The sequence below is a fragment of the Colius striatus genome, chromosome 1 (assembly GCF_028858725.1).
Source record: "Colius striatus isolate bColStr4 chromosome 1, bColStr4.1.hap1, whole genome shotgun sequence".
NCBI lineage: Eukaryota > Metazoa > Chordata > Aves > Coliiformes > Coliidae > Colius > Colius striatus.
The window spans coordinates 144,136,295-144,148,378 of record NC_084759.1 but is presented as its reverse complement, the minus strand read 5'-3'; the positions used below and the strand labels follow the sequence as shown (position 1 = coordinate 144,148,378).

The 12,084-nt window shown below is 38.4% G+C and overlaps 1 protein-coding gene across 8 annotated transcripts in view; it reads right to left on the bottom strand.

The window, feature by feature from the left end:
- LOC104560303 (protein bicaudal D homolog 1) overlaps positions 1–12,084 on the bottom strand; it is a 304,772-nt gene that overhangs the window by 4,510 nt on the left and 288,178 nt on the right. For all 8 annotated transcript variants that reach the window (XM_062010546.1, XM_062010536.1, XM_062010555.1 and 5 more), the window contains 8 exons: positions 9,463–9,619; positions 8,220–8,358; positions 7,488–7,546; positions 6,767–6,913; positions 5,147–5,319; positions 1,757–1,787; positions 1,501–1,596; positions 941–1,066 (listed from right to left, as the gene is read on the bottom strand). In XM_062010546.1, coding sequence (XP_061866530.1) covers positions 941–1,066; positions 1,501–1,596; positions 1,757–1,787; positions 5,147–5,319; positions 6,767–6,913; positions 7,488–7,546; positions 8,220–8,358; positions 9,463–9,619 — 928 coding nt within the window. The remainder of the gene's footprint in view (positions 1–940; positions 1,067–1,500; positions 1,597–1,756; positions 1,788–5,146; positions 5,320–6,766; positions 6,914–7,487; positions 7,547–8,219; positions 8,359–9,462; positions 9,620–12,084) is intronic.

Below are 12,084 nucleotides of genomic sequence, written 5' to 3'. Positions count from 1 at the left end.
TAATTCCGAAATTCTGAAAAAGTGTCCAGTGTCTTGCAAAGCACACAAGTACTGCTGTGAAGGCAGTAAGCCTTCACATTACATAAAAGCATTAGAAAGAAATCATACCGAGATAAACTGGAAAACAAAAATTAAACCCGGGCTTGCACTACCACCTGCTGGAGAGAGACAGAGTTGCTGCATGACCAGAAAAGCACACTATTTTTGCTTAGCTTTCATTAATTTCTGAAAACTCTCACGTCGTGCCACAATCTCCCAGTCATTTGGAAGCAGCATATGTTACCATAGCACCATCTGTGGAAAGCAGCAGTGATGCTCCCTCCTCCCCATCCTAACCTTCTCTCCTTCCCCGGTCCCTCGTGCTTGTTCACACAGTTACACACCAAACTCTGCTGAGAACAGCTCCAAGTTAACCCTGTGAAAGACTGCAGGCCTTCATGATCTTCTTGCGGAGAGGAGAAAGGAGCTGGTAGGATGGGATGAGAGGATCACCAATGCTGCTGGGGTAACACTGGCTTATGTCAGTTTAATATGGTCTTGAAATCTGAGGCCACTGAAGAGTAGCTGTGTAGTATGTGCAAGGGCACATTTTACACGTGCGTACATTTTCCTCTGCTGTAAGTCACTTCCAAATTTACCATGCCAACTAAAGCAGAGAGAAGTTCCTTCATGGTACACTATACACAGCTTTTGCTTTCAGAAACAGCACAGAAACAAATTCTGCAGCATAACTTCTCTGGAGCTTTCCAAGCCTGACTGCATGTTTTCCTGTGCAACTTCATTGAGCTAACCTACTTTAGCAGTGGGTTGGATTAGGTGATCTCTGGAGGTCCCTTACAACCTCTGCAACTCTGTGATAACAAGCAGCCATGAGAAACTGGTGCTCAGCCCCATTGCCAAGCATACCCATCAGCTTTGGCTGCCAGGGTTTTACACTTACATGTCCACATGCTCGGCAGTGGTGCCTTCTCCTCGTCAGTGCATTAAAGGGCTCCTTGCATTTCATGCACATGGTGACTTCGTTGTCTCGTATCCACCTCGGAGCTCTCTTCCCAAGCTCAGCATTCTGAGGGGGGGATAGATGGGGGGGGGGGGGGGGGGGGGGAGAGGGGGAGGGGAAGAGACAATAAAAAAGCCAGTATAAAAAATTGTGCAGTACTTCAAATAGAGAAAATAATTATTCTCTCCCTCTGGAAAGGAAATGGCAAAACACAGCTCAAGAGGCATTTTGAAATCTATACAAGAAATAACAAAGAACCCAGTCACAAATCATTAGTCATCACTCAAAGGGTACTCTGTTACATGTTTCAAGAAAAGAGGCTTGTTCATAAGACTTGGCATTATAAAGAAAAACAATTACCAATAAGATGACTACTTTGTAATTCCTCTGTTATAAGAATGATGGGCTTGGAAACAAAGTTTCTGCCAGCCAAACTTTTTCCATTTATTGAGGAACAAAATAGGTACCAAGAGGGTTACAAAGGAATATCATCAACTTACAGAGACCTCCACAGGCATGTCTTCATATTCTTTAGCAATAGCATTTCTGAACGTTTCATTCCTCTGCTGAAAAGCTTCTATGGTATTCTGAAGTGCCTAAGGAAACAGTGGAGAAATTCCTCAAACATATTACATTTAAACAGACTCTCTGTATTCTGACAAGATTAGCAGAGGGAAGCTACAGCCAGAAAATATTATTTTTTGATTGCTTCAGTAAAAAAAGTGTTTAGCAAATAAAGAATGTAGATGAAATTACCTTTATCCATTCTTCTTTATCTTGCTCAGAACTGAAAGAAATATTTGACACATTAGTCCAAAACCAGTTCAGGAGACTTTGTCTCACTATCACCAATCAACTTCTTACAAGACCCAAGCTTCAGAAGTAATGCTCAGAAATTTAAACTTAAACAATATTAATTGTTAACTGTTGAACTTAAAAAAAACCCCCTCAAAACAATAAAACCAAACTAAAACAGGAAACAAAAGCATGACTTCAGGCTTCACAAATTTGCAACCACTACGCAGTGAATTCAAGTTGAAATAAATGCTTTTAAAAGTAGTAATAGTATTTGCATTGTTAAAAGATAATGCAAAGATTAGGTGTAAGTGTTTTTCTTCTCACGTGTTGCATGCACATACTAACACACATTTCTCTTGCCTATTTCTAAATGTTCCTCCCTCCTCAAAATTAATTTCCTTCATTCTTTTCGTTGCTGTTGTCGTTTAAACTTGCCTACAGTGTCAAGAAGAGTATCCCATTAAACAAAAGGGAAAATGTGGTTTCATATTACAAACCAAAGAGAAGGAATTTCTCTTTTATGTATTAAAGCAGATACAGATGACTTATCAGTATGTACAGATGACATATGGAGACAGAGATGAGAGAGGAAGCATATTGAACTCTGATCTTGTACAACAGCCTTGTCTCTAAAACATATTGCAAAGACTGTAAATCTTCAGAAAAGCAACTTAAATCACAAGTAACAGTACTATTAGAAACTACTGGCTGGTACTAGTAATGAAAACAGTTTATTTGCAAATGTTAAGTCAGAACGCTCAGAATTAGCACCACAGAATAACTCTCTCTTTGAAAATGACCTCCTTGGAAAATGATGTGAAAAAAACCACCCTCCTGTAGCCAAGCACTATCAGCCATGAAAAAAATTATTTTTTCTATGGATTGCTATGAAGGGTGTGAAAGAGGATTTTTACATCATCTCAAAAAAAAAAAAAAATAAAGCTCCTCACATGATGTTTTGTGTCATTAGTATAACTTTTAAGCAAATACAGTCCTAAACAAGTGCTTTCCCACCCCACCTACAGTCTCCATACAAGGCAGAAAAAGCTAAGCAGCCACAATAATTCTTCCTACATACTTACATTCAAAATCAAAAGCTGAGCTATTACATGTCACATGATATAAGCTACTCCTCAAAGAAATAGTCTACCACCTGTTTAAAACCAGTGATTGAAAATGTACTCCAAGAGTAATCCAAAAAATAAAAAGAAGCATACTAGTAAGAGAAAATCCCAAGAGTAAAGTAAGCATTACAATAGTGTTAATAGAAGCTCCTGAATTAAGGACATTGAGGTGTGCTCAAACAATAATCAAGATGATTCTAATATAATGGAATAAGATGTCATTTGGTACTTACTCCTTCATGATTTTATACAGACTTAAAACATTCTAAAATACTTCAAAAAAAACCACCCCAAAACAGGTAAACATGTTCTTCTCACACCTATAATAAACTAATGCAATAAACTTTTAATTATTGGTAACACGGGAAAGTTCAGAAAACATTTACTTTGTTGCATCATTTTTATTCCAATTAGAACATACTTCACAAATGGTGCAGCAAGATGCCACCCTTCACTATCAAAATGGGTCCATGTCATAACAACATCCCATATACTTATATCAAGATATCATACAGCAATTGATAACAGATGTGATTGGTAGCCATAAAACAAGCCCCAGAAGTCTTGCAGACCTTAGCTGAAAGCTTTTTCCTGACATTTTTTAAAGCTTTTATTTAATTTCAAATTCGATGATAGTGTAAGTAAATTTCTATATGTTGTCATCTTTCTGTAATCACTGTTGTAACTCTCATTAAATATTGCAAATGTTTTTTCCATAAAGGAAAATATCTTGAATGCTAGTTTGCTAGCAAGCTATGGTCTGTCCCCAAATACGCAAGGTCAACACAAAACTGTACCCATCAAGGACATCCTTATCCTTATTTAACATACTAAACACGAGCCAGCAATGTGCCCTTGTGGCCAAGAAGGCCAATGGCATTCTGGGATGCATCAAGAAGAGTATGTCCAGCAGGCTGGGTGAGGTTCTGCTCCACCTCTGCTCTGCCCTGGTGAGGCCTCATCTGGAGTCCTGTGTTCAGTTCTGGGCTTCCCAGCTCAAGAGGGACAGGGAACTGCTGGAGAGAGTCCAGTGCAGGGCCACCAAGATGATCAGGGGACTAAACATCTCTCCTACAAGGAAAGGCTGCGGGACCTGGGGCTGTTTAGCCTGAAGAATACTGAGGGGAGATCTCATTAACACTTCTAAGTACCTTAAGAAAGGACGTCAGGAGGATGGGGTGACAATTTTTTCTGTAATGTCCACTGACAGGACTAGGGGCAATGGACAAAGTTCCACTTGAAACCTTAAGGAAAAGCTTCTTTCCTGTGAGGGTGAGGGACCTCTGGTACAGGCTGTCCAGGGAAGTTGTGGAGTCTCCTCTGGATGTTTCCAAATCTACCTGGATGCGTTCCTGTGTGACCTGATCAAGGTGAACCTGCTTTAGCAGGAGGCTGAACTAGATGATCTCTAGAGGTCCCTTCTAACTCCTGCCATTCTGTGATTCTAATCCTTGTCTATCTGCAATTAAATCCTCATTGCTAAGAATAGCATCTTTAAGCAGTTCCAAAAGGAGAGGTGGAGCACTATATTTTAAGTAAGGCAGTCTGTACAGGGAAGATTTAGTCTAACCATGCAGAAAAGTAACCCAGAAAGAGAAGAATACTGGAACCAATAAGGAAAGCAGAAAAGAGACACTCAGAAGAATGCAATTAGAGGAAAAGAACCCAAGAACTCAAAGGAGATCTTGCCTTCCAGGGTGAAATTGATATCTGAGACTGGAAGAAAACAAGTAGATTGGAAACAGACTTGAGGAATGGAGAAAAGCAGGTGCACATCTACCACACATCAGGAATTGTTGTTCTGTGGACAGAAATGCACTGGGGTGGAGAGTTTCGTTGAGTGGACATGCCCTGAGGTGAGCATGCTCATTTGCACCAAGGTAGATCAGGTACCAGAAGCAACAGCATTGCCCAAAGATTAACACACTCAATGTCTGAAAACATTGAAGTCAGAGTTAGATACTCTACTTTCATTATTCCAGACAGCACATTCACAGCTATCTTTGGTATTTCTGCGAAGTAAGGCAATACACTGCACGTTGTATAGGCATTCTCTACTCCAAGAGATTCTTGGACTGACAATTCATGATTTTTGTCAGCCTAGGCTCATTTCAAAACACTCATATTAAAGTGAAGTTCACTACTGCTTTCCCCAAAACTATTAGTCCATTCTTTTGTGTGTATACATTTAATCCTCCAAAAACTAGCTAAAAAGGCTACTTACCTGGCCTGCAACTCCAGTGTTCGCTCTTTTCCAGACACTTGGAAAGTGTGTGGGTACTCTTCATTATGAGTTTCTATAATCTTCATACCATCTATGCCAACTCTGGTTCGAACTGAGAACTTTGATCCCACCAGGCTGAATTTGGGGACGCAGTAGAGCAGCATATTGTTAAACTAGGGAAAATAAAAACAGGGCTTTGCATTAACAAAAAAAACCCCATAGATAGTGGCACAGTTTCTGCTGAGAACTGGACAATATTGCAGAGGTAGACTTAGTGGATGAGAAAGTAGGTTCTTTTCTGCTCAGTTGATATATCAAGAAGAGCAAAGCTCTAATGCAAGACAAAGTATTGTTATTTGTTTATAAATAAGATTAAAGGATAGCTTCAGTGGATATAAGAATAATTGCTCTGTATATGCAAGTGTATTCATAGCATTTATTATCAACTATATTCATATCAGTGTTTTATATCACTGCAAATCTTTCATTAGAAAAATCCATTCTTATGCCCCAGTTCTGCAAAACCTATTCTGAACTGCAGAACTCTTTTCTTCAGCATATGCATTTATATTTCACCTGTACCAAAACCATTTGGTTTTATACAAGTTGTAACTATTAATATTTGAAGACATTATTTGTCTTTTCTCTAGGACAGAAGAATATTTCTCAGAGTTTTTATTCACAGAAACCCTCAAAATCACAGAGGAAAAAAAGTAACACAGGAGCAGGACAAAGACATATTTCTTTATTAAAGCCTAGAACTTTAAATCATGTGGTAAATGTCTGAAGTGCCAGCCTAGAAGTACCATTATTAAATCAGATCTCTAGTGTTTAATTTTCTCACATTTTTCCCCTCATGTTTTTCTCAAAATTAATTATTAAAAAGAGAAACTCACTTCAGTTAAATCCTATTTAATAAAAATCTTGCCTAGCCTACTACATAGTCAGTATCACTGATAACAGCACATTTTAACTTGTTACCTCATATGAAATGAACATAATTTTAATCAGCTGTCTGTCCCCATTTGAGGTCTTACTATTCAATGACTTCTCCTTTTGTTTGAAGCACAAACAACCTTGTGTGCCTTAACAACCTTGCACTGGTCTTTATTAACCAAAAGACACGTAATGTCTGAGGTGCATAAGCAATAACCTCATTGCATGAGAAGCTACTACATCAAACCTTTTCCAAGGGAGTTGTAAGGGAGCATGGCTGTAATTTTTAGCTCCAAGACAAGGACATAGGCACCTGACAAGAGGAGGACTTGCCATGACAACAAGCTTTCAAAAGACTATGAGACTTACTGTGACCACAGCACATGATTGATTAGGACAAATATTCCTAAGCTTTCACATTTCAGCTTCATGAGAATGCAGAGTTCTCATGCTCTAGGGCCTGCATTTATAATCAGCAATGACTTATTTAAAACTGAGTTACTGGACATTGCTTCCATTTATTTAAAACCACATATTCTGTTCTGAATGGTGTCTTCTTATGCTCTGCCATCACTAGTGGAAAGGGACTGACATCAACTAGAAGAAGGATTTCTCTGTCTCTTTGGTAGTTCAAATCTAGAAAAGCACAGAGCCACTCCTGTAAAGACAGGCCACTATACTTACTAGAAAAAGATACCGTTCTTGAGCAGATGTATTGCGAGCAGCAAGTTTAAGGATCTGTCCTTCTTTTATCAGTTCATTTGAAGGGTTCACAATGTCTTCCTCTTCTCCCAGCATCTCATAGATCTCTAACAACTTCTTTAGATTCTCCTTTACATTGAAAATATCGTTACAAAACTTATTCATTTCATTCATTGTGTAAGTCTGGAGAAAGTCAGCTTTGAAAAACGTACATATCCCCGGTGTGTATGGTCAGCCACACAGGCTGATTAACTTAGTTGCACAGTAATAACTACTTTTAGAAATAGTATCTCCTTGGCAATTTTAAAAGTGAAATTACACATACAGCTTGCATTATCTCACACACTTAATGAAATACCTATCATGCCAGCTCACTATAATAGGGAGATGGTAACAACTTTTCACAAACATAATTCATCCACTGACACAAGCAGACAGAACAAAGTTAAGAGTCCAGTGTAGTATCAGATATTTGAGTGAGGAGAGCAATCCAATCTGTTCCATTTTCCACTTGGAAGAATTAGGTTCAGTGTCAAATTTTGTCTATTAGAACTCCATAAATACATTAAGTAGGAACAATTACTTGGACCCAGAAAAACAGTTTTTGCCATTTTAGGGAAGATTTTCAATCCATGTTCCTAGCTCCATGAAATACTAAAATGTAGTGTATTCAGAAATGAACAGGAAGACAAGGATCATTTACCATTTTTCTTATTGCACTATTGGAGTGACTTGCTGCAGTGGATATAATTTCCAGGGATTCTAAACAGAAGGAAAAAAAAGTAAAACAAAAAACTCACATTTTTACATATGCATCTACTACTACAAAAAAACCCCAAACATTTTAAAAATATAGCTGGCAAGTAATTTATTTTGAACAATCTATGAAAATGTCATGAAGTGTTCTTGTGTAAATAGATGAATAAGTTTAATAACAGTCTGTTCTTTTTCCCTATAGAAGCTTACAAGTACAATCATGAGCCTAACTCCACTTTCTTACAAATAAGAGACATATGTTCTAGTCTTGGACTAGATGATCTCTAAAGGTCCCTTCCAACCCTTACCATTCTATGATTCCAAATGTGCATAAAGCAAACTAAAATGCTGACAAAACCAAAACCAAAGTAAAAACCACCACAACCTCTGGTCACCTGCAAATCAAACAAATCAAAACTCATGCATTATTCCAAAACTAGAGCAAAATCTCAGTGGTGCAGGTGGAGAATCTCAAAGGCTTTATGTTTTTTGTATTAACTTCCTTTACTATGCAAACAGATTATTTTTTTTCCCCAGAGAATCTATGCTCCCCTGAAGAAATTCTATTATTCTTTTTTAGAGACTTTGCTTCTTTATGTGATTTTTCCTGAAAATTTCTTGATAGTTTCCTCCTATGACTCTCTTATTTTGGCTATTTCAATAACTAGAAGATATTTACTTTCAGCATCTTTCCAGTCTAGGGAATCCTGAGGCAATTTCCTTAGGTAGTCCTTTAGAAGCATCTCGTAGCGTGGAATGCGTTGTACTGGTTCTAGCATGTGATGTTGCAATGTCAAATTTCCACACACTTTTTCCTTCTAAAAAATTGTAAACATATTTCAATGTAGCAGGCAAAAAAATGTTATTACAATACCATAAAGTAAAAGTTATGATTGATGAAACATAAATTATGCATTTTGAAACATGCATGATAAGCTTTCTGAAGGAAGATAGAACTGCTTTACAAAACCAAATAATAAATTATTGCGTAAGAATAACTAAAAACCTTCCTAAGTATCCAAAATTCAACAACGTAAGTCCTACCACCAAAGTCTCCCAAACTCCACTGTACTTTAAATTAGGTGTGTAATAACCCACAAAAGAGAATTAATACTGAATTAATAACAGTCTGTGATGACATATTAGAAGTTCCTTAAATGGTACAAAGGTATATTTTGCCTGAGGAGTGTGCTTCTTTCAAGTTTCATTTAGAATGTAAATGCCCTCAGTAGTGTTTTAAGTTTCATATTAATTTCCATCTTATATGTAATTAAAAAAACTAAACTAAAATGCACATAGTTGTCATCCCTGGGTTAGAATCACAAAACCTTCTAGAGCAGTAAAATTTAATTAGAGGTATCTTGCCCTGTTTCTCACTCCTCAACCTGCCAATTCACAGACAAACCTACAGAGAGCACTAGAGGGTATAAAACGCACCTCTGAACAGGATGGTGGGTTGCTTAAGTGTTAAGATTTCTTTGCCTTTTTGTGGCTCAGCATTTAGGATCACACACTTACTTTCAGATCGTAGTGCTCTGCCTAACAGCACTGGTGGGAACTAACACAATATCTATGGATTCAATGCAAGGATCTATAGTCGCACCAATAGGTCACTTGATCCTAAACCAATGTTTAATGTTGGTATCTATGACAAAATGTAGTGATTTTTTTCAGTCCTCTACTTTGCAGTGGAAAATCTCTATTTGACCTATGGGTATTTGTGTACATACACAGCCTCAAGTTGTGACAAGAAGGTAGAAAAAGAAGTAACAGAATGCAGTGTGAAGTGGATAAAACCAACAACCCTTAATTCTAAAAAAATTGGTGTTTAATATTGTCTTTAATATTTTTTCACCCACAAGCTTCTACATTTTTGTATATGCTTCTATCATTTGAAGAGCTAACATGATTCTTCCCATTACCTGAATGTCCTGAACAATGAATTTGAACTGAGGTGACCGTTCAGTCCACGTTTTCACCAATTCCATTGCATTATCAAAGTTTTTCACATACTCTCCATACATCTTGAGGAAAGGGGCTAACTTTTGCAGAATATCTCCAATTCTGGGAGTGGTACTCCTGAAAAATAAGAGGATGGAATCTCATTGCAAATAGGGAAGAAAAAAAGTCATATAAAGTTATAAAACTGTTTTAGCATTTAACAGAGAATCCTTTCGTTTGGGATCGCCTCGTACTGCGTGCCAATGTAACCATTAAAAATGACAAGAATTAACATAGAAAGCATGTTGTATTCTCTTTGATGATGGATTATAGGTCACATAGAGCACTAAAGAAAGAAAAGCTATCATTAAAAGCTTGACAGGTTTTGTTCACAAATCATGGCCCAAAATATTTTATTTGCAGTTCCTTAAAATCACATTATCTTATTTTGACCATACTATACCCTCTAAATATCTAATCCATCATTTTCTTTGAGGACTAAATCCATACTATACAGTTTCCCCTATATAAATACTTGTCACAGAATCATAGAATTATAGAACAATACGGGTTGGAAGGGACCTTTAGAGATCATCTAGTCCAACCTCCCTGCAGAAGCAAGTCCACCTAGATCAGGTCACACAGGAACATGTCCAGATAGGTCTTGAAAACCTCCAAGAAAAGAGACTCCACACCCTCCCTGGGCAGCCTGTGCCACGGCTCCCTCACCTGAACAGTGAATTAGTTTTTTCTTATGTTTAAATGGAACTTTGTGTTCCAGCTTCATCCCATTACCCCTTGTCCCATTGCTAGCTACTATAGAAAAAACGGATGTCCCAACCTCCTGACATTCACCATCTATACACTTGTAAATATTAATGAAATCCCCCCTCAGTCTCCTCTTTTCTAGACAAAATAGGCCAAGGTCCCACAGCCTTTCCTCATAAGGAAGATGTTCCAGTCCCTGATCATCTGGGTGACCCTGTACTGGACTCTCTCCAGAAGTTCCCTGTCCCTCTTGAGCTGAGGAGCCCAGAACTGGACAAAGTACTCCAGACGAGGCCTCACCAGGGCTGAGTAGAGGGGAAGAAGAACCTCGCTTGACCTGCTGGCCACACTCTTCTTGATGCATCCCAGGATGCTATTGGCCTTCTTGGCCACGAGGGCATATTGCTGGCTCATGGTTAGCTTATTATCAGTCAGGACTCCCAGGTCTCTCTCTGCAGAGCTGCTCTCCAGCAGGTCAATCCCCAGCCTATACTGGTACAGGGGGTTGTCCCTTCCCAGATGCAGGACTCTGCACTTGTCCTTGTTGAATCTCATGGGGTTCCTCTCTGCCCAGCTCTCAAGCCGGTCGAGATCCGGCTGAATTGCAGCACAGCCTTCTGGGGAATCAGTCAGTCCTCCCAGTTTGGTGCCATCAGGGAACTTGCTGAGGGTACACTCTGTCCCCTCATCCAGGTCGTTCATGAAGACGTTGAACAGGAATGGCCCCAGAACTGATCCCTGTAGAACTCCACTGGCCACAGGCCTTCCACACGATTCTATGCCATTCATGTACATGAGTATGTATTAAGAACTTTAAAAAAATCATTTTTTATCTAAGAAAACCTATGAAGCAGAAAGAATTCCTTGGATTCCAGTCGTCTTTGAGTACTTTCCTACATCTTTACCAATTAATGATTGCATCTTCAAATAAGACAGAATAGCAAAGACAATGATAAGGCAGAAAGAAGTTGCACTCCTGATGCACAAGGAAAGCAGAATGGCACACACGCATCTCTAAGAAATACAGTAGAAAACATGTCACACTTCAATGACAGACTCAGAAATTCAGTATCTCTTGATCTCTGAAAATCTGAAATGAATGTTCTGGTAGTAACCTAAAGTGAAGCAATGCACAGCAACTACTTCAGCAGTCTACTCCAGCACATCATTTTTTCAAGATAAAAAGTTGTGCAGAAGGGAAAGGTTATTTGAATAGTGAATATTGCCAGGAGTGCCAAAAGGTAGTCCAGCTCCAGCTGCCTTTGGGGGAAAAGAAGGTACCTCTGTAAGCTCTGGCAGAGGTTTGACCTGCTGCTGGACCTGGCAACTACAGAACAGTAAGTTGGGAAGTTGGTCTCTGAAATCACCAAGGCTCTCATCCCTTAATTAGCTGCATATATATTTTTCAACTCCTCTACATGCAAGCAGACACATTCTCTTTCATAGGCAAGCTAGCAATTTAAACCAAAACCCCACTCCTTTGATTCACTAAATGCTAATACACCAGGTTGTCATTTTATCGCAACACAGTAGCATAATTTTTAACTGAAAATAAAATACAGATCATGTCAATTCCAATAGACACAAAGGAAATGTGAATACATTTCTGAAGGTCACCAGCAAAAAAAAAAAAAAACAAACCCCAAAACAACTCAGAGACAAGAAAGTTTTCTGAAAAGTTTAACACAGACATAATTAAGAATGCTTACAATTAAAAAAACCAAAGCATAAAAGACTGTGACAATTCTTTTTTACCTAAAGAAACTGCCAATACAAAGAGAATACTTCTACTTAACTGTTTCACAACTATTTCTATACAGATATTAAAAAAAACA